This window comes from Sebastes umbrosus, chromosome 11 (assembly GCF_015220745.1).
Source record: "Sebastes umbrosus isolate fSebUmb1 chromosome 11, fSebUmb1.pri, whole genome shotgun sequence".
NCBI classification, from domain to species: Eukaryota; Metazoa; Chordata; class Actinopteri; order Perciformes; family Sebastidae; genus Sebastes; species Sebastes umbrosus.
Window position 1 is genome coordinate 21511113 of NC_051279.1, and position 22880 is coordinate 21533992.

The 22880-nt window shown below is 39.5% G+C and overlaps 2 protein-coding genes across 3 annotated transcripts; one reads left to right on the forward strand and one right to left on the reverse strand.

The window, feature by feature from the left end:
* Positions 1-7377: 7377 nt before the first annotated feature.
* Positions 7378-21701, reverse strand: mrs2 (magnesium transporter MRS2). The gene is made up of 12 exons (XM_037785551.1): positions 20889-21701; positions 19380-19438; positions 19048-19084; positions 18513-18625; positions 12055-12216; positions 11764-11894; positions 11251-11367; positions 10122-10191; positions 9716-9798; positions 8922-9039; positions 8024-8137; positions 7378-7931 (listed from the first exon to the last, which is right to left on the reverse strand). The coding sequence occupies exons 1-12, from the start codon at positions 21238-21240 to the stop codon at positions 7872-7874; spliced, it is 1416 nt and encodes a 471-aa protein (XP_037641479.1). The 5' UTR covers positions 21241-21701; the 3' UTR covers positions 7378-7871.
* Positions 12579-17690, forward strand: LOC119497425 (integrin beta-1-like). Of its 2 annotated transcripts, none has more exons than XM_037785552.1 (7): positions 12579-12728; positions 13736-13990; positions 14182-14395; positions 14798-14927; positions 15131-15440; positions 15575-15853; positions 17299-17690. In XM_037785552.1, exons 2-7 carry the CDS (start codon positions 13737-13739, stop codon positions 17492-17494), a joined length of 1383 nt encoding a protein of 460 aa, XP_037641480.1. In that variant the 5' UTR covers positions 12579-12728; position 13736; the 3' UTR covers positions 17495-17690. The 2 variants fall into 2 exon arrangements, with proteins under 2 accessions (XP_037641480.1, XP_037641482.1); XM_037785554.1 differs by having other exon boundaries at positions 14185-14395.
* Positions 21702-22880: the final 1179 nt, after the last annotated feature.

Sequence of the window (22880 nt, forward strand, 5' to 3'; positions counted from 1 at the left end):
CAGAATAAAAGGAAAAAAAAACATTTTAATTCAGTTTTATGAATGCATTTTTATGCATATTGATCAACACATCATGGATTATCTGTGATGCTTTCTTTATTGTAATGTACTTACACTCATTTAAAAAAATTAAATTGTGTGTGTGTGTGTGTATATATATATATATATATATATATATATATATATATATATACAGTTCATTTTACAGATTCAATTCCACTTCCAAATTATTTTTTTATTATTATTATTTATTTATTTATATAATATTCACACAAAAAGCTCATTCACAAATACCGATGGCACAGCCTTCAGAACAATTTCAGGCTCAGTATCTTGCCCATGCAAAGACACTTCGACATGCAGACTGGAGGAGCCGGGAATCTAACCACCAATCTTCACGATTAGCAGCCGACCCTCTCTACCTCCTGAGCCACAGCCACCTATACCTCTCAACCAGTATGAGCCTTCACAGCTCACGTCAGGTGAGAGGTCATGATTCACACTCACTCTTGGGCCGCATGTCTTTGGACTGTGGGAGGAAACCCATGCAGACACGGAGAGAACATGCAAACTCTACACAGAAAGGCACGCCTCCTGTGAGGTGACAGTGCTCACCACTCCACCACCGTGCCCATTCATTTATAAATATAAATTATGTTTATCACATTCATAATCTATATCTATAAATGAACCTGTTGTTAGGATTTAAAGTGGAGTTGTAGTTTGTAGGGATTCTAGTTTAGGCGGGAGGAGGTACAATGTGGTGGCAGAAGGGCAGTAGCTTGTTAAAGGCATAGTCCATCAGAAATAGGCGTTATAGGCACCTATACCCACAACGGCCATGGTAAGTGACACACCTACAACTTTAGCAGTGTTCCACCAGAAACTCTTGGTCCAAAACACAGAAGCTGGTTTCTCTGGGAGGCGCTCGTCACTCTGATCCTCAGATGTAGTCTCCCAGATTCTGTCATAGCTCTGATCGTCCGATGTATTATCATAGAAGATGCCATCGCTCTGATCCCCATGTGTAGCGGCAACTAAGGTGACATCGCTCTGATCCCCATGTGTAGCGGCAACTAAGGTGACATCGCTCTGATCGTCCAATGCCTCTAGCTGGCCTGTAAGATCAGCGACCTTTTGCATCAGATCGGTTGTTAGGACGTGATAGTTATTTAACTGTTCCTGATCATAAGCGATTTGCCTGGTTTGGTTCGTTATGTGCTCGTCCATTTTGTGGATTTGTTCGTTATTCACCTCCACTTGGATCCGAAGATCCCGTACAGCTGTCTGTAGGTTTCTCTTCTCCTCATTTAGTTGAGCAAGCTCAGTCAGAGGGACTACCCTTTTCTGAAGCTCATGCTGTGAGCATTTAAACTTCTGGATTTTCTCATCTTTACCAATGATGAGTTCCTGAAGATCAGACATTGTTGCCTGATGTTCAACCTGTTTTCTCAGGCGCTGGTTCTCGTCAGCTGTAATTTTCCCCTTTTCCTGAGCTTCTTGAAGTTCTTCCAGCAGATTCTTTATCTCGGCCTGTTTTTGGAGTATATGAGATTTAAACTGGGCCAGAATGGTCTTATTCTGCTCTTTCAGATTGTCCCCTCTTTTTTCCCGATCCTGCACTTCTGCCGTTAGGTTTTTGATCATAACCCGCATCGCCTGGGTCCGGTGTTGAAGTTCGTCTATCTTCTCTAACAGCTCATTTCTGTCTTTCTGAGCTAAGTACTCAGCATGTGTCTTCCATTTAGGTTGGGCATGTAACCCTTTTGGATCCAGTTGAGGCACCTCTGACACATTGGGGCAACGTGATTCTTCCATCTCAGCCTTGTTGGATTTATCTCGAGACTCCACTGTTCTCCTCATAATTCCTCAAATCGCAGGTTCCTGAATTTGAAAGCAAGACTACAGAGCGGGGAAATAAAATACCGGCTCTTGATGTAAAACAAATGATTGTTGTTGCAGTGACTTTCTCTCTCAGCTCGATTTTCAACTCGCTTTTGAAAGTTAACAACCAGTCTCTGGTGATCTCTCGATAGCGTGTTGCAAATGCTGAGACTAATAGCTGAGAATCTCTTGGTTTGCTTGATTCAAGGTCTATCCTTGACAAGACTTCCTTTGATCTGATGTGAAGTCATAACATTCCTGCGGCTTTGACCGTGACGTCATGACATTCCTGTGGCTTTGACCGTGACGTCATGTCATGACGTTCTTGCGCCTTTTCCACGCATGCGCATAGAATATTATGGCGCCGCATCATGACGTCATCACGTTTTTGTTTTCTGAAATGCTTTTCAAATTTCCTTGCAAATGAATCCAAGAACTGCAATATTGGGAGTTATCGAGGTTACATCAAAGGAGAATGGACGAGCAGATTATAGGAAGTGTATGATATTTAAAAAAAAAAAAAAAACATCTGATAAAAACATGAAGGCGACTGAAAGATTGATAAAACATTTGAAAAGTTCCATTAATTATTAGAATAATTTGTAGTGATACTGAAAATATAATGCTTGTGTTCATTTTTAATGTAACTTAATGTGAATCCACCCACGTTTCATTATTTATTCACCTGTATTCACGAGCGTTTTCGTGCCCAATGCGTCAGGAGCGTCACAAACACACTTTATGTCATTTCGTGAGAACAGAGAGAATCCGTCAGGTGTCTGCGTTAGAGGCTGAGACCAGCAGAGTCAATCCACTCCTCTCATCCAGTGGAAGCACATCTGGGCTCTCCGCGTCATGACGCACAGACAGTTTGGTGAATCCTGTTGAGAGTTTTCACTCAGAGAGAAAACGAATCGTCTGTTACGTGCAGAGTTTCAAATATGAAAAACAACAGCTCAAATATGCTGCCAAGAATAGATAATGACTCTTTTTAAATGAATTCACCCTGACATGTTGGAGATCCGATGGTCACCATGTTTCCTGTGCGTAATAAGGCAAGATATCATGTGTCATCATAATGTGTGTGGGGTGGATTTGTGGAATGGGTTGGGTGATAGGTTGAAGCGGAGCACAAATATAAATCACTTTAAAAAGCTATACAAAAAAGATATTTTTGGGAGGTATATGGTTGAGGAAGAGTTGTGAGAAGGGTTGGTTTATATCTACTTTTTAACTCCGGATGGATATGTGGGTTGTAAATAAACTTGGGATGCTGTTCATATATTTAATTTGGAATGTAAATAAATCTGGGATAGTTTATATATTATATTATATTATATTATATTATATTATCATTCTATGATATATGATTTATTAGAGGAGAAGTGAGAAAGGGGTAGGGAAATATAAGTTTTACTTCTACCTATACTCCTTTTCGGACACTATTACTCTTGTTTTGTTTGTTATTATTTTGTATCTGTTTTTATTTATTTTATTTTCGAAATAAAGTCTTTCATTCATTCACTCATTCATTCATAATAATCCATACAATAACCATCCGCAGTTAAATACCACCGTAGAGCTTTAAATATAATGAAAGTCAAATTTAAATGTGCTGTAGTTTTTTGCCTGTTGTTTTTTTTCCTTAAATCATAATGAAAAGTTTACTTTAGTTAGATTTGACTGTTTTACCTGCAAACACAATTGCTCCCGATTCGAGGAGGAAATAGTCGCCTCTTTAATATTCACGTTGCAACATTAATGTGATCCTTGAAATGATCTACAAAAAGATTATGATTTTAAAAATAACACTGTTTTGTTTCTGCTATAAAATTGAACCCAATCTGTAACATTTAAAGTGGAATCATGTGTGTCGAGTCACCAAGACACCAGATGAACCTCAGTGCAGCCAGCAGACTCCAGAAGGATAGGAGCTGCTTCTGAGGACAGACAGGATGGACCTGATGACCCATCATTATTAACATGTTAAATAAAACAAAACAAAGTAATACGCCTATACATTTTATGCCTGGTTGTCTATGCTTTTATTTACTTTTCAGTTTCGCATGTATCATATTTTCCCATCAGGTGAACCAATTAAAAAAATCGAAGGATTACATTTTTCTTTGAAGATTACATCCCAGTAATTTAAGAAATCCAGGATGGTCAAAAGAAAAACAAACTACTTAAATATCCTGAAATGAATGTCTGCCTTCACCTCAGCTAAAAGTTTAGAGGAGCTGCAACTGGTCAAAGCTAAATAATAGCTAAAAAACAGCATATTTCTACACTTATAACAGTCTATTCCAAAACCAACTAAAAATAGGTTCTGGAAAAAAGGGTATCCATCCATCCATCCATCCATCCATCCAATCACTGTGCAATATCATATTTCCACCTGTGCAATTGTGTTAATAGTCTGTTTATTGTCAATACTGTATATACTGTTCCTAGTTTTAATATTTCCTCTTGTTTATATTGTTCCTATTTTTATATTTCCTTCTATTTAAATTGTTCATATTTTTTATTATTGTATATTATTATTATATTTTATGTCTACTTTTGTTTTGCTTTTTTTTTTTACTGTGTTGTATTTTGCTTTTTGCTTTCACTGATGCTACTTGTTTCTGCACTATCCCCTTTGCTGCTGTACACTGAACATTTCCCCACTGTGAGACTAATAAAGGAATATCTTATTTTATCTTATCTTATTCACAGGAGCCTTTATGCTGAATTGACACACTCTGTTTTACTTGACAAGACAAAGGTCTCTTCATGAATCACTGCTGATCCTAGTGTTGGCTTTTCCTGCTGGCTGAAGCAGGAAGAGAAACGTTATCGTCTCCGAGCACGCCCGCAGGGAGACACCGGCACCCGGTCAGAGACGGTAACGTTTCTCTTCCTGCTTCAGCCCAGCTGATAATGTTTCTCGCTGCGGAGCCCCGTCACTTCACAAGACATGGAAAACCTCTGTTGGTCTGGAGGAGCTGCAGCATTTATCTCTGCACAAATGTCCACTGTACATTCACTAGATATTCTCAGAGCTAAACGAACTCTTCTGCAGTGTGGAGTGAGCGCGCATGCTCGTCTAGAGGTGGAGCGAGACAGCGAGAACGCGCGCTGTGTGAGTGAAGGCAAGCAGGCACAGGAGCAGTGACTCCAGCCAAACGCGAGCGCGCATGTGCGAACACGCATGGGATCCCGACCCGGTACATTTATACACTTAAAAGTGTCCCTTTAAATAATTGTTAAATACATGGAATTCAATAAACATTTTAGTATGTCATACTATGTCAACACATTTAAAAAAAACTATTTTTGAGAAAAAAAAAAAAATTATTGTGAAAAATGAATTTTCTAAACTAAATTGAAAGTCCACTATTCTAATCGAATTAAGATCAGCTTGACACAATTTATTTGGTGGTAAACTCTTCAAATAATGAGTAGATGAAGTTTGGTTTGTTTACTCTTTGCTACACCCCCCAACAGCAGATATTAACCTGTCTGTTACTGTAGGCTAGTAAGTAGACACCTAGTAATAAGTGTTGGACTGATGGTTGTATATAAAATATCAATCAACACTAGGCTGAAAATAATGGTGCTGTTCTCTTTTTAACTCTAAACATACTACTTAATGGACAACTTTGTGTTGGGGAAGCAAAAACTAACCAGGCTACAAAGCAAGAAGTACAGCAGTTTCTCTGCTTTTAGAAGCTTTTATGGTGCAAAAAAGATAATAAAGGTTCCTAAAACACTTAAAATAAATTGGTAAATGAGTAACTTTTGATAGCCTACATAAAGCTGTAAGCACTGGCTGCTTTTTATGACATAAAGTGCAGGATGTTATAGCTCAGAGGTAGAAAAAATCATAACGTTTCTACTTAAACATTGCAGTGTTTTATTTCACAGTAATTGTTAAATACATGGAATTCAATAAACATTTTAGTATTTCATACTGTTTTATTTTACTCCTTTTATACCTGAGATAAGGGACTGCACTGCAGTGTGAAGAGAAGCATCATTTAATGAAGTGACTTTTAAACTGTAAATATGACTCCCTCTAGTGCAGAAGAATGGTTATGACACCATAACACATACAATCTGAGTCACACATGAAATTGAAATATTAAAAAACAAAAAAAGACTCCTTGAACCTTATGTTTTCTTTGTACCAGAAGAATTGAGCATGAAGAAAGTTCTCTTTATCTTTCTTTATCTATGAGAGAAAATGTCACTTTGTTTTGCTGTCTTTGCCGTCATACTAATGTCATTGCTTCAGTGAGACTCTTCATCAAAAAGTCCGTATTCTGCAAGAAACATATAATAAAAACTGTTTTCTAAACATTGATGCTCTGATAATCATTTTGTCACTACAGGGATTAGAATGATTTAGGTTTCATTTTACAACCTTTTTTAGTGGATGTAATGAGGATCTTTTGGCACTTTAAGACTTTAATGTCAAAGCAATAACTGCTGCCAAAGCTTCCAATTTTATATTTGTACATTTCAATTTCTAGTCATTTCATTTTGACATTAAAAAATCTTTTTAGTTGTTGTTCAGTGTCAGAAAAGCTGAATTAGATCCACTTGGACTCAATGTGGTTAAAAACGTGACAAATTCCAAGAAGGTTGAATATTTCTTTATCGGCATTAAATATAATACAGGGAAACAACCGTTAAAAGGTGAAGGATCTGGACGGATATGTTATAAATAAATACACAGTACTGTAAGGCAGTGTTTTCCAACATGTTAGGCTTGCGACTCCTGAAAATGAACCCAAATCTACTGGTGATCCCTCATCACCTGTTGCATATGTCTATCAGCTTTGACCAGTTCAACCAAAGACGTAAAATAATAACATTATCTCATTCACTAAGATGACAGGAAATTTGCAAAAAAAAACCAACTTAAAGTTGAAATATGCTTTTTCTGCTTCCCCGTCCTGTTTATCTTCTCAAGTGCCAACCAATTTATTTGGGGACCTCTTGAGGGTATCCTGAACCACAGGTTGGAAAACACTGCTGTAAGGCATAGGCTGTCAATGTGTATAATGTGGCGACAGTTTGACAAGAATGCTTTCTTTTGGTAGGTTTTTTAAAAGGGACAGTGTGTACAATTTGGCGACATCTAGTGGTGCGGTTGCAGACTGCAACCAACTGAATACCGCTCCGCTCACTCCTTACTTTCTGAGACTGCATTAATCTGAGTAACGCTAACGAGAACACAACGATTCTCAGTTTCAGGTGATTATACACTAATGAAAACATAGTTATGAATATTATATTCCATTTCTGCTAATAGATCCCCTGAAATATTACACACTGTTCCTTTAAATGTTTTCATTGAGCTTCCGCCTTTAACATTTCAAACACCAATAGCTTTCATGCAAATAGGACAGCTTGATGACAGCTTTCAAGTCATACTCTTGAAAGTTCCTCATTTCTTCAGACCCTTTCATTTTTGGGCACACGTCAATTTGAGATACGTAACGTGCAAATTCTTACTAACATACTGAACATAGAGGACATAACACTATAAACTTTACACATTCATTTGGCTCACATTCATTTAAATAATAAGATTTAAATCCTTTTAACACACCTATGAAATGAGGTACAAGTGCATGTAAGGTGGTTATCATATTAGTTGGGTTGTTATCCGTTTCAGTTCCAATGCTGCCACTCGCCCACGCACCGCTCTAAAACCACTGATGACAGAGCAATACTCTGTGCCATCCATATGATTAGATATGAAGTATCTGAAATGACGGGGACACAGAAGCACACACAGTGGAGTCTCCAGACATGTGGATGCAGTCTTAATCTCTGCTGAAGGCATGGTGGAGTAAAACAATGAGGTGTGTTATGAACTGAAAATTTCCAGCCTTTGTAGAGAATTCAGGAGGTCCATGATGGTAAAACAATCATCTCTAAAGCTGCAGAGTCTGTAGGAGGTCTGTGGCATTTTACAGAGCGGAGGTAGAACATCATCTGACTCCCGCCTTGATGTCTGACGCTTTCAGATTTCTCTTCCATACTCGAGGGATCTGTATCACAAACAGGAGAAATGACACTTAGGACTTGATCTTTAACCACTCTTTCATTTGGCATTATAGTGTGTTTGTGTGTGTTGCATTACTATAGAGGGTACTGAAGGCTCTAGATGTCGTCCCAGGAATGACAGCAGTCGTCTCCATATCAGCCCGCTGCCCAGGAACATGAAGCCTGTTACCATCCAGAAAACGACAGGTTCCTGGTAATAAACAGTGGGAGTATATGTGAGTATACATACAAAATGTGCAGTATGCACATACTGACACATGGACCAAAATGAATGAAGACACTCAGATGACATTGCAGAAACACTGGAAAGCTTAATGACACACACAAGCAGGTCTGAATGTATACATGTCCACAGACAAAATATACTATATTGACCAACTTATTGCAAATGAAAAAAACAACTTCGAAATTCACTTTCATTATTGATTTATCAACTATTTTTTTTATTAAATCAATTAATCCTTTTGTCTGTAAAAAGGACGAATTCCCATTAAAAACAATTCAAATCTAAAGTTTAGTCGTTCCGCATAAAAAAAAACGACTAAACTTTGCTTGTTAAACGTTAACGTTAAACAAGCGAGTAGGTTTTCAGGGCACATCCAACTGGTAAGAGGCCCCGGGGCAGACCCAGAACAGGCTGGAGGGATTATATATCTCGTCTGGCCTGGGAACGCCTCAGGGTCCCCCAGGAAAGCTGGAAAACGTTGCTGGGGTGAGGGACGTCTGGAATTCCCTGCTAAGACTGCTGCCACCGCAACCCGGCCCCGGATAAGCGGAAGAAAATGGATGGATGGATGGGAGTTTAGTCCTAAATTGTTATTTTTTTCAGACTAACAGTCCAAAACACAAAGGCTTACAACAAAATAAAGTTAAAACAAGTAAGAAAATCCTCATATTTGAGAAGCTGTAAACAGCAAAAGCAACAGTTAAACCCAGATGTGGTGATATACTTCTTTAGCAGGATGCTGCCTCACCTCTTCGAAGGACGACTCCAAATTCATTCCAAAGGCCACCCCTATCAGACCGAATAAGGTAAGGGAGAAGGTACCCATCGCCAGTTGCAGACTGAGGCGCATCATCACGTTACGATGGCTGGAATAAAACAGACAGCAGGTTTGTTTCAAGGGGTCCTAAAGGACAGGTTAACAATTTTTCATGTTTGTCCCAAAGCAATAGTCAGGTGCCAGTACTGTATGTACACTGAAACAGTTTTTGTTTGCTGTAATCATTCCTCATGTTCATCATACCGGCCATTAAATGATCCCTTCCAAATATGCTGCCAATGTCAGAGATAACGGATAAAATACCCAGCCCTCGTTTTGTGCATAAAGTATTTGTTTATCTGACGTTTAGCTTCAACAGTCTGAGTTAGTCAAATCAAGCAGACATCTAAATGAGGTTACAGTGTTTTTTGTTCAAAATTCCTTCTGTTTTTGTTACTATATCCAGGTACTGAAGCTCAACCAAGCCCCCAGGAAGACTGCCAGGCTTTGAAGCAAATTTTACATAGTGGCCAAAGGGTGGAATTACAACTTCTGTGTCCGTCAAGTGATGCCACTGGGCCCAAACAAACTAAATCCTGTAGATGGTAAGAAAACGTAAAAAACATGACAACTTTTCTAAATATAACTTTTGGACAGTCCAAATATTCTACATCGAATGCAATCGGGTTTATTACAAATGACAACTATCTACAAATATGTATGCACATACTGTATGTATACATATTGTATACTCAGTATGTCTGTGTGTGTGTGTGTGTGTGTACCTGTCCAGATTGATAAAGATGACGTTCTCGGAGTCGTCTATCAGCGCTTTCAGCTCTCTGGTCTTGTTCCCCAGCTCCTCAGCCTGTGTGGAGCATTTCACAGTCACTGTTTGAACTCTCAACACAACCACTGAGCATTACATGTAGAGGATATTTATATATTGTGTGCCAGTGCTTTCGATATCAAACAAACAAGCGGACTGGTTCAACACCACAATAAAGGTGCAAGTAGGTATACATGTTAGGACTTTAGTTCAGCTTTTTCCAAATGTCAATATTAAGTTAAATGAATTCATTGTTGAGCATGCTTTATCATGAGTTTATTTTAATATATTGAATTTTAATTATTTCATTTAATTAGGGAAAAGTAAAACATTTTTATATCCAACTGTTTAAGTAGCACTACCTGCATATAGTAATTCTCCAATAACAGTTCCATCTCCTCAGCGTGGTCAATACCCAAACTGCTCTCCTCACTACAAAGGCAAACAGACAGACAGACACATGTTCATACACACATAAAAACAAACACAAAGACTGTTATAGAAAAGGCCTGGTAGTTACTAAAACTTTCAGCAATCAGTGTGACCATGTATATATATTTTGGAATTGCTACACATTTTTGATAAACATGGGTTTTGTACAATCAAGAGAAAATGGAGCTGTTTAGCTGAAACGATGTCCATCTGAGCATCACAGTGGTGGAAGTATTCAGATCCTTTTGCCTAAGTAAAAGTACTAAGACCACACTGTAAAAATACAAGTACAAGTAAAAGTACTGCATTGAAAATGTTACTTAAATAAAAATAGTTGGTTGTGGTGGAGTGACTTTTTAATTAAAGGACTGTAACTAATAAATATTTGCATTATGAATTAATTTGCTGATTATTTTATCTATTAGTCGATTGATTGTTTGGTTTGTAAAAATTCCTTCACAATGCTTGTTTTGTCCAACCAATAGTCCACAATTTCAAATGATTAAAGATAAGTTAAAATTATTAAATAATAATAAGCAAATCCTAACATTTGTTGAGCTGGAACCATGAGATGGTTTTGCATGAAAAATGACTTCAATATAGTTGCCAATTAATTTTTTGTATTAGTATAACTTCAATCATAAAAATGGAAAATATGCAAAAACTGCGTTTTTCTGCAGAACAAAAATGACAAATATTGACCACATTAATAACTCAAAACATGACATAGTTTTAGTTTTCATATAGTAGTCCCATCAGTCCTTGTTTTAAGCAGCCAGACAATATACTGTACGTCAGAGTGACAAAGACATCTTATAATATCTCATTACACAGCGTTGTTGAAAACTCGATTCTGATTGGTCAATCACAGCGTTCTACGGTCTGTTATTTCTTTATAATTTATTTCTTTTTGATTTTGGCAGGTTCTGTCCTTCATATTTGACACCTTGGGGATCAATTAAATGTTATCGTTTCTTATCTTTTACCGCAGCAACTGACTGGGACTTTAAAGGCCTTTTAGCATTCATGTAAGTGTTTGTGTGTGCATGTGTAACTTACAAAACTCGTGGGTCTGTCCACTTGGTCAGACAGAGTTCTTCAATGATCTCGTCCTCATCCAAAATCTTCAGCAAGGTATCCTTAAAGACTTTTATATTCGTCTCCAACTCTGATAAGCTGTCGGATGTAAGAGAGTCAGGATGTTAACTGAGCGAGACGGACAAAACAAAATATGTGAATCTTTTCAAAGGACTTTTTGAGAGGAGATAAAAGCGGAGATATGGTGCTGGAAAAAAAAGTTTTAGCCAAGAAGATAACATACATGAAGAAAACAATAATAGTGTGAGACCTAAGCCTTGAGACGTGTCACCCGTGATAAATGTGAAGCTTTATAAAAGTGATCATTAAAGGTGAGGGACTATTTTGATTGACTGATGAAAACCAGTACAGTCCCAGAGATGCTGACCTAGTTCTCATATTAATTTAGAAAACCATTGCAAACTTGATGCTAACATCCTCATTTATAAGATCATTTACATAATATGGCATTGTTTGTGGCTGTGTGCGCTTTACCTCTTGCTGTTCTGCAGCAGTATATGTAGTTTACTTCTATCAACGGAAAGGATTTTAGGATCCACCAGGGATTCCAACGTGTCCAACATTATTGGTTCGACATCATTCAGCCGAGCCTGTAGAGTGTTTACCTATTGACACGAATACATGAAGACACATGATATGAACATACACGCTTCACCTTATCTTGTAACAGAGCCTCATGTATATGTCCTCGATTTACAGGCAGGTTTGATGTAGGTTAGAGCATGCTTAAATACACAGAGACAGCGTTTTGCTAATCTGTCTCACCGTGTGCTGCAGGAGGGCCTCCAGTGCTCTGAATTCGAAGGGCAGCGAGTGTGACTGTGATGCTAGCTGAGGGGCCAGCTCCAGCACCAACCAACGCTCCAATCCCAAACCACGAAAATCCAACACCAACAGGGACTGCGGGGTCACGATGGCTTTCAAAGACTGTGGAGAAGCAGAGGGATGAGGTGGGGGAGGTCAGCCTCTTTGGAAAACACTGAAACGTGTACTCTGATCCCTGATATCAGACGCAAATACTTTAAGAACATCTTCATTCAAGACTTTCAAGATTGAAATGTCGGAAATGTTTTGTAGCAACTGATGAATGGCTTTTTATAAGTTTTATCTACACTGACATTTCTTGTTAATGTGAATGTGTCTGTGCTCAGTGTGTGCACATACAGCGGTGTGTGCAGAACTACAGTTGGGCGACTGCAGTCCCAATAGTGGACTCTGATCTTTAAATATTTGTGGCGAGAGACCCGAAAAACTTTGATCCACTAGAAAAACAATACTAGACAGCCAAAACAGCCGCACCAATCAGGTGACCAGATTCTGCATCCTGGGTCTCAAGCAGCATTCCCACCCAGTCAATATATGACTGAAGGTTGTCAGTGTGTCACAGCGTGCAAAGGTAAATAGCCCCAAGACGCAGCTACAGCAACGAAAACGTTCAGGTAACGTAGCGGCACTACTCTGTATCTGTGTTTTAATGTATTTAGCACATAATTAATTACAGAACCTGAGAAACATGAATCATGCTGTTAAACAAAAAAAAAGCAAAGTATGGGAAAAAGCACACACAGGAAGGTATATTAGGCTACTTGTTGCACCAGTCACTTACTAATTACAGTCCTGCTTAAGTTTGTTTATTTGTTTGTCTTTCTAACAGTTGTGGTAGTTTTTTCTTTCAGTTTTAGACAGATCTAATTTCTATGGCATCTATCCTTTTCAAGAAAGAGATATGTAGGTATATAGTATAATAGGGCTGCCCCATCTTAGTCGATTAGTCAACTAATCGGTCGTTTCGGTCTTAGTCGAATAAGATTTCTTTAGTCAATTAGTTGTTTTTTATGCTTTTTTCATGCTGAGTGACTTATTTCCAAGAAACGTACACATCTCTGGTAAACACAAGATTTAAAGTGGTGCTTTTGTGTGATTCTTTGTGGAGAAACTCAGTTTTACAGATTTGTCGATTAAATCAACTATTCGATTAGTCTACAAAATCCTACGAGTGTTAGTCAACTAAGAATTTCCTTGGTCGTCGAGGACAGCCCTATAGTATACTTTAAGTATTTACATCAAATGTTAGTAAACTCATGCAAAATTATTTTAAACATGTAATGAAATACAAACTGGCCTGACTGTAGACCTGCATCTTCTTCACCATTTAGTAGTCTAATAAAGCAAAAGGATTTGTCTTATTTTGCCAATGTTATTCTTTATTTTAATTGTAAGCGTGACCCATTAAACAGAGAAGATAAGGGACTGTTAAGAAAACCTGTCAGTCATCCCTGCAACATTTTAGTGAGTTAACTTACTAAAAGTTTGCCTATTTAGTAAATACAACTGTATTCTTTTTAAACTTTTTAACTTGCATCCTTTATTATATTTTATATATTTATCTATTGATGATATAAATTCCTACTTTCAAGTACATCCTGGTGTTTTATTCTAACTGCAAGATGTCTGTGAAGCTGCTCGGTCTCTGTCTGCTGCTGGTACTGTTGTGTCCCAGCTGGGCCGAAGAACAGACGTGTCTCACATCTGCCTCCAACTGTGACGAGTGCATCCAGTCCGGCCCGGCGTGTGCTTGGTGCACCGCCCCTCAATCTACCATCCGCTGTCATACCTTGAAGGGGCTGCGGAGAGCAGGCTGTCGTAAAAGATACGTGTATAACCCTGAGGGCATGGTGCAGGCTGACAAGAATGACAGCAGGTAAGCATCCGGGTTTAAAGATCCACTGCAAAACTCTTTACGCCCCGTCAGATAAAACACACCCATTTTATCAGCTTCAACAGGGAGTGCAGCACAGACAGATCCCAAACTGATACGACACTAGTGATAGATTACATCCGTTACAATTTGGTCAAGACCACAATGACCTCTAAGGTATTGCTCTTCTTCAGCAGCACCGAACCAGCAAATGCCAAGGCCCTGTTCCTCCAGCCCCAGGAGTTCTCCATCCGTTTGAGGCCGGGTGTGAGCCAGTCCTTCCCTATCACTATCACCATGCCAACAGACCAGCCTATCACAGAGCTGATCATGGACACCAGCCCTGTGCCAGCGGGAGTCAACATGACATTCAGTAGCATCATGAATGGAAACCATCTGGTCCTACAGGTCAACAAAATTAAGACGTTAGGAAATACCAATCTAACTATAAAGCAAGGAATCTCTGTCTGTCTGTATGTCGCCAGTGAGACTGTATTTCCCCGGTGTAAGACTTGATACTAATTTATAACACTGATAACATTACTCCAAGCAAAATACCATGCTCTACTTTAAAATGCATCCTTTACTTCATAACCACAGAGGTTATGTCAAAGCAAACAACTAATATATATGTATTCCTCAGGAGCGAAGAGAGCGCAGTATTGAGTGTGAAGTTGTTTGTATATGAGCGGTTCTTGAGAAAACTGCAAGCAGCAACACCACAGGCCAGGCATTCGTCTCGTTCTGAACAGGCATGTTTTCAACAGGCACTGCACTCGTTATTATAATAATAAAGCTTTTTTTCTCCAGGTGAATATTGAGGCTGCCCAGTGTCCCAGTGAGAGTGACGACTCAAACCAGAACAGGACTGGGCCCTGGTCTGTCCAGATCACACCCAGAGGCTTTTCACTGAGTGTGAAGTTAGAGATAACTCTGGAGTGTGAGTATAACTTCATGCTACAGTCAATGTAGGGTCAAAAAGCAGAGTATCAGAAAATCCCCATATTGGACAGTGAGATAAAATGAGTCCTCTAACGACTGAAAGACTTTAACAGTCAGTATGCTGCTAAAATGGCACACGTTTGTCTTCTATTATCTGACAAATAGCTTGTGCAAAAAATAAAATAAAATGTGTTTCCCCAGGTCAGTGTGACTGCACAAGACACCCTGAGGAAAGCAGCCCTGGCTGCAGTGGCCATGGGGCTCTGGTGTGTGGCCAGTGTGAGTGCCACAAGCCTTACACTGGACAACAGTGCCAAGAGGAGGACACTGATTCCATTTTTTCACGAAGTGAAGACTTCTGTCGCTCAGGCCCGAATGCCCCTCTGTGCAGCAGCAGGGGGAAATGTGTGGAAGGATTCTGTGAGTGTGAAATGAGAGTAAACCCGCAAGAAAGATACAGCGGACAATTCTGCGAGTGCAGCAACTTTGACTGTCTACACCACAACGGCAGGTATAATATGTGGTGATCAGTGAGCCATATCATCAGCCGTATGCAATATCATCTTCTCTTTTAATTCTACTTAATTAGAGAAACAGATTTATATTAAAAAGACTACAAAAGACTACATTTTTTTTTTAATTTAGGATATGTGGAGGCCATGGGAGGTGCGAGTGTGGACGCTGCATATGTGATGACGACTGGACCGGTGAAGGCTGCGTCTGCTCCATGGAAACGGCTTCCTGTATGGCAACAAACCAGAGGCTGTGTAACGACAGAGGGTCTTGCCAGTGCGGAATGTGTAAATGTGAGCCACCATACGCAGGCCCGACCTGTGAGGAGTGTCCCGTTTGTACGGGCAGGTGTGAGCAGCACAAGGCGTGTGTGGAGTGTCGGGCGTTTGGGACAGGAGCGAAGAGGAACAGGTGAGAACTGGTTGCTTTGAATACATGGTGTTAAGCCGCCTACACATGATCAGCTATAAAATCGCTCTGTGCTGGCTAGTGTTCCTATGGTGAGAGTGGTGCCGCCCGACTATGTGAAAGCGCTACCCTTGGTGTGGTGCACTGCTCGAAATCGCCACGGAGCGCTTGTTACGGCACCACAACTTCTTCTTGCTGCTTTTAGCATTAAAATGGCTAAAATATAAAAATAAATTCCTTTCGTGAACCCCCCTCCTTCCTAATCATATTTAATAGGCCTTAAAAACTCTTTAACCTCTGCTATTGTGATTTTCAGTGACTGCCATTTTCAAAGGGGTCCCTTGACCTCTGACCTCATATGTGAATGAAAACGGGTTACCCACGAGTATCCCCTTTACAGACATGCCCACTTTATGATAATCACATGCAGTTTGGGGTAAAAGGCATCCAGTTTTTTGAATGCAGTAAAAATGTGTTATTTTCGTCTATTCTAAAATGGTGTATTTGAATATTTCTGCATACTGGGGTCCCTAAACAGTCTTGGAATTTAATAAATCGGGTATCACTGTAAAGCTGAGACTCTTGTGGATCCAATGAGCCCCATTGTATTAATGTGTGATGATGTTAGTCCCCATGGTAGCCATAATTTCCATTGTAGTGAGACCATCTTTTGAAACTTGACCTCACTGTATAAAATTACCTGTTGTGACCTCTAGGATAATCACAGCCTCATGAAACTTTATAGCTACAAAATAAAGACCTAGAGCATTCAGAGGATGTATGGCTTTCCTAGCTTGATTGTCAATAATTGGGTTTCTGAGCAGTTTTCAGAACAGAAGTGCTCGCCATCCAATCACCAAAAAATGCAGTTCTTGCAGAAATCTCAAAAAGTCAAAAGTTTTTGACACCAAATCACAGCATGGCTTTTTCTATGGTGTTCCTCAAGGTCTTGGTGTCCTTAATGTGGTATTTTGGAGGGATTATTGATAATTTTTTATCAATTCTCGAGTGGTAAAAAATTGTTAAACATTTCCAACAAATCTGGTATCAACCCAAAAAATGCTGCAACAACTTATGAGACATAATAGAGCATGAGAATGACATCATATACTTCTGCTGAAATGTTCTTAGACCTTATACACTATAATATATTTTAATTAATTCATGATGGTAAGAGGTTAAATGACCAACACAATGTAATTTTGAATTTATAGTTACTGTATTATTCTTCCTCAGACACCTGCTGTTTTGTCATATTTCTAATTTCACATAACTGTTAACATGGAATGTCCACAGTAGTTCTTTCACAATTTACAGAGCAAAACCAAATATTTCTTCATTTACCATGGGTATTTCCATCAAAATGCAACTAATCTACACTACTAGTTTAATTTCCTGCAGACATATTATATGTCTTGAATTGACTGCTTTCTCTCACTCATCATCAGGTGTGATCAAGAGTGTGGCCACCTCAGCTTGACAGTGGTGGAGACCAAAGATGATATGCCTAAACCAGGAGAAACTATTGCATTCTGTAAAATGGTGAGCAGTGAGGACTCTTGCTTCTTCTACTACACCTTCTCCAGCACGCCCTCTGGAGGACAGTGGACTGTGGTGCGGGCTAAGGAATGTCCTGGGGATTAACCAGCAAGGAGGAGGAGTGTGTGACGAAAGGTGTCCCAATCCCACTTTAACGTAACTACTGGTCCAAGTCAGCTTCATGCATTGAGTTTTAGTTCACTAGACATTCAGTTTCAATGTTTTTTTTGTTCTAAATCCCTAAATGTGTATTAATTATTGTAAGAAAATAGATAAATAAAATAATTTCCAACCTTAGAAACAATGTGATGATACTTTGTCTTCATGAAAAACATTTTTCTGTTTTTCATTATTTTACTGCACTGTCCTCTTGGCGGCATCTGTTTGCATTTACAAACAGGCTGAACATCTCCGTTTTAAAATGGAGTCACAATGAGGTCTGCATCAGCAGAAGAGGTTCATTTAAGTTTTGTGAATTTGTGGCTTAATTATTTAAGGTCTTTTGGTCGAGCATGTTGAATCGGCAGCAGAGCCCCTCGGTGAGAGAAATCACCGTGATTGGCTGTTCAGCTTAAGCGAATCAGTTCATGAGAAAAACAGTCGTGAGGAAAGCAAGCCCACATCTCAATTTTCATCTTCATCTCATCTGATCATTCCAATACACGGATATTTTCACATCGATATGGCCATCTGGAATGAAGCTAAGTGGTGAGTGAGAGTGGTATGAAAATGGTCGGCAAAAGCTGTTTTATTTCATGTACGCATTATAACAACGGCTTGTATTGTATGTCCGCAGTCCTCGGTCATCCGGTTTCCCTTTTTGAATGACAAATACAGACTACCTCTACCTGCTGGTGTGGAGAGTTATTTTCTCTCACACAGGCACAAAACGTACGTGCTGTAGTCTTTTCGGCGTGTTCGAATGCAACTTGTCGGCCAAGACAAAGGCAACGTGAGGCGACGCAACAGTCGGCTTTCATCGCCGCTACTTCGTTGATGTTGGCTTGGTGTGTCTGGGCTCTAACAATAAAGCCTGCCCCAGAGGCCAAGCATTCAGCCCGTTTTGAGCAGGCACTGCACTCGTCAATCAAAAGCGTGCTTATACGAGTGAAAGAGAGCTTACCTCCATCCGTATGATAATGCAGTTGTTTCTAGCTGTGAGGCTGATACTGTGCTGAAAGCGAAGGTCTCTGGCCTGAAGACTTAGCTCCTGGCAAAGCTCTGTTTTCTTCTTCTCTGTAAGAGAAAAAGGAAGAAGAGGAGCGGAAGGAGAATGTTAGAATACAGACATATAATAATAATAACATATCTACTGCTTTCAGCCTCCTCTTTAGCAAAAAAAAACCAACATTTTGTTGTAGGACAACAAACATAACGGAGCGAGGGAGCTAACGGTCACAACACAGGTCAACCTACAAGTAACACAGCAATTGTGAGCAACAGTGTATTGTATGTCCAACTGTGCATGGCAAGGATTAAAAAGTGTAGTCTGATGACATATTGAAAATGATGCCTACACTCTGGTGAGAGTGCTCTTATCACAGGATAGGATGGATAACCAATCATCAATCTCAATGACAACTATGATTTTGCTCTTCAAATAAAAGATGACAGGCAAGTACATCAAAGACAAATAACATTTATTTTCCCATACTTACCAAATGATGTCACATTTCCCTCTTGGTCAAAACTCATCTGTGAAAAAAATAAACAAGACACTGATCACCTACCTCTAGCAATCACAGTTATCTAAATGAACACAAGCTTTATGTATTCAAATACATAAAATGTATGACAGAAGATTGGTGGATGTTTGATAAAACATGCGGGAAATCTGAGTTAAATCCATCTGATAGAAGCTGTGAAATCCAGCAGTCTGTTGCACCAGCACCAAAGGCATCTTGCCATTAAGTGCATAGTATTATAGTAGTAATAACTACAGTTCAGTAACCAGTGAAATGTTTTTGGCTGACTGCCCTGCATCTCTTACCACTACAAAAGCTGGAGGCACACTGGAAACATCTGTCACTCCGTGGCGGACAAAGGACACTGTTCAAAGAAAAGACGAAGTTAATCCACTGTGTAAATAAACATTTTACTTCTTTGACTACAGCAATAAAGAGAATTGAAATATGTATTTACTGTGCTCATCATTTTAGGAGTTAAATGACTTTGAGGGATTTCAGGGACACTAGATGTAGTAGAAACCTACACCTCCTGTATTCACAGCTGTGCCCCATTTCAAGCTGCCAAAAGGAAAATTAACATTTACGGTAGAGTAGCTGCAAAATAATTGTACACTGAAAAAACAATCCTGCAGTGAAATAAATGCATATCCAACGTTCAAAATTAGATTCATCATCACTCTTCCTAGCCTCTATGAATTTGAGTCAATACGCCTCTATCAGAGTTCAGCTTTGATAGTTTCATAATATGTAAATAACAAAGCTGTAACCAATACACTGTTACAGTAGGCGGGAAACATGTATGCAGATGTCTTAATTAACTATTTAACATGACTTATTCAATGACAAAGGTCAACGTGAGGTCTGAGATATACTGTAACTGTTCTTTATAGTTTCTAATATTCCACTACAGGTAAACAATTACTAATATTAATATCAATATCGAGAGAGTTAAAAAACAAATATATATACACATACACATATATACTGTATGTACCAGTGGCGGCTGGTGACTCAAAATTGGGGAGGACATGCATGTTGCATGCATACTGACTATCTGTCATTCTCACCAGGCCATGTTGCATGCATACTGATGTTGCATGCATACTGACTATCTGTCATTTTCACCAGGCCATGTTGCATGCATACTGACTATCTGTCATTCTCACCAGGCCATGTTGCATGCATACTGACTATCTGTCATTCTCACCAGGCCATGTTGCATGCATACTGACTATCTGTCATTCTCACCAGGCCATGTTGCATGCATACTGATGTTGCATGCATACTGACTATCTGTCATTCTCACCAGCCCATGTTGCATGCATACTGATGTTGCATGCATACTGACTATCTGTCATTCTCACCAGCCCATGTTGCATGCATACTGATGTTGCATGCATACTGACTATCTGTCATTCTCACCAGGCCATGTTGCATGCATACTGATGTTGCATGCATACTGACTATCTGTCATTCTCACCAGGCCATGTTGCATGCATACTGACTATCTGTCATTCTCACCAGGCCATGTTGCATGCCTACTGATGTTGCATGCATACTGACTATCTGTCATTCTCACCAGGCCATGTTGCATGCCTACTGATGTTGCATGCATACTGACTATCTGTCATTCTCACCAGGCCATGTTGCATGCATACTGATGTTGCATGCATACTGACTATCTGTCATTCTCACCAGGCCATGTTGCATGCCTACTGATGTTGCATGCATACTGACTATCTGTCATTCTCACCAGGCCATGTTGCATGCATACTGGTGTTTCATGCATACTGACTATCTGTCATTCTCACCAGGCCATGTTGCACTTCCTCGTTGCAGGTTCTCCTTTCTCCCCGCAGCAGACTGAGGTCTTCTGGGTTGACATCTTGACAGTGTTTGACTGCAGATTGCATTTGAACCACTGTAACTCCTGCTGCTGCACAATCCCAGTTGTCCTTTTCCAAGTGGCACCGTGTACTTCAGTGGGTGGAGTACTGTGCGAGCACTACACAGGATAAGGGTCCCAGTTCTTCCTCCTATTCTTGAGGAAAAAGATCCAACAGAACTGAAAAGTCGTTTTGGATAAAAGTTCCCACCAAATGGCAAATACATCCTACTAGTGCAGTTCATGCAGCCAGCCAGCAGCAGCCTGTGGAGTTTCATCTCGACACTACTGCAGTGAGGAGATCATGAAACAGCTGGTAATGACAGCTTCAGCCTTCATAAGCAAAGAAAGAAGGGATACAGTTGTGGCTGTAAACAGATGACAGTGTGTATAATCCCTGGATCTTCTGGTTTGTTGTCTTAGCTAACTTTCTTCACCATGTTTTCCAGAGTGGCTCTGCATGTGAGCAATGCTGGTTAGCTCAGCTGCTAGCATCAGAAACAGCTCTTAGTTAAATATTATCCATTTAAAAGTCGTGACAGTAAATGAAGACACAAGTAACACAACTCAGTTACCTGCCACTAACTACAGGCTTTCCTGAATTAACACCTTAAGCTGTGTTTTTAGTCCTAAAAACAAGTTTGTCCACCACGTTAGCATGACGAGAGGACAGAGAGCAAGAGCATTATACGGGACCACAATGCACCGCGGTGACGACAAGAGCCGGCTGCCAAAGATCGTCTACAGCGAAGTAAATCACTCTGGACTACAAAACGTTGATCAACACAAAGTCGTATATTTTGAGCCAAGTAAACAGGGAATAAAATTAGCACCTGCCACCTGCCAAATAACAGGGTCAATGTTGGCTGTGGCACATAAACAATTCAGGTCATCTGCCACCATGGCAGACAGGTTTTCCTTATATTAAGAAATATTATTATTATTATTACCTAAATTAAATATTGGGTAACAATTCATTTTACAGGTCCACACATTTCACTGTAATTAGGTGATAATTAGCAAGTAACCTATTTGAAATTTCTTTGGAATTACTGCCAAGTTACCCCAATATTTACCTCAAAAATTAAGCCTAAATTAAATATAGTTATGGATTAAGGTTACATGATATATTCCACATTTCTACAGTCTGGTACCACTGACTCAGTGTTTACAATTTTGAAGCGGTCTACCTAAATATCAGAAGTGGCAGACAAAAAAAAATTGAGCGGCCGGTAGAAATGTTCAGTGACCTGCCACAGTGGCAGGTGAGGAAAAAGGTTAATTTCAGACCCTGCAAGTAAGCCAGGATTTTTTAAAATACAGAGGTCATGAGTCAAAATATTTCCCATATAAGCCCATTTCTGCCAGGAAAAGACAAAATATTAAGAAAATAAAAAAAGATACTCTTGGTAAATCAAAATGCCTATTTTGCACCTCAAATGTTTTCAGAAAGTTTGCTCCGGCTGGTGGGCGGTTCTTGGTATTTCCTCAACTGATCTCAACATGGCTGCCGGGTCACAAACGTTCTCATTTTACAGCTAAACAGTACACTACAAGATGTTTCTGAAAACATTTTATGTGATAAATAGGCATTACAGTAACAGAATATTGATTCATATTTGATCAGCGCTGGCTAGTTTGACCGTTTGATCGAAATTTGCAAGTGATTGACAGCTGCTCAGAGACGGTAGGCTCCAGCTCGGCTCTGATTGGTTGTTTTCCTCTGGTCTGGGAAATCCTGCAGATGCCATTAGGAGCACCGGAGGACACAGAGACACATGACCTGTCTCATGCACTACTGTCAGGATATAGTGACCGTTTTATAAAAATAACTTTTTTTAAAGGGGACATATCGTGCTCATTTTCAGGTTCATACTTGTATTTTGGGTTTCTACTAGAACATGTTTACATGCTTTAA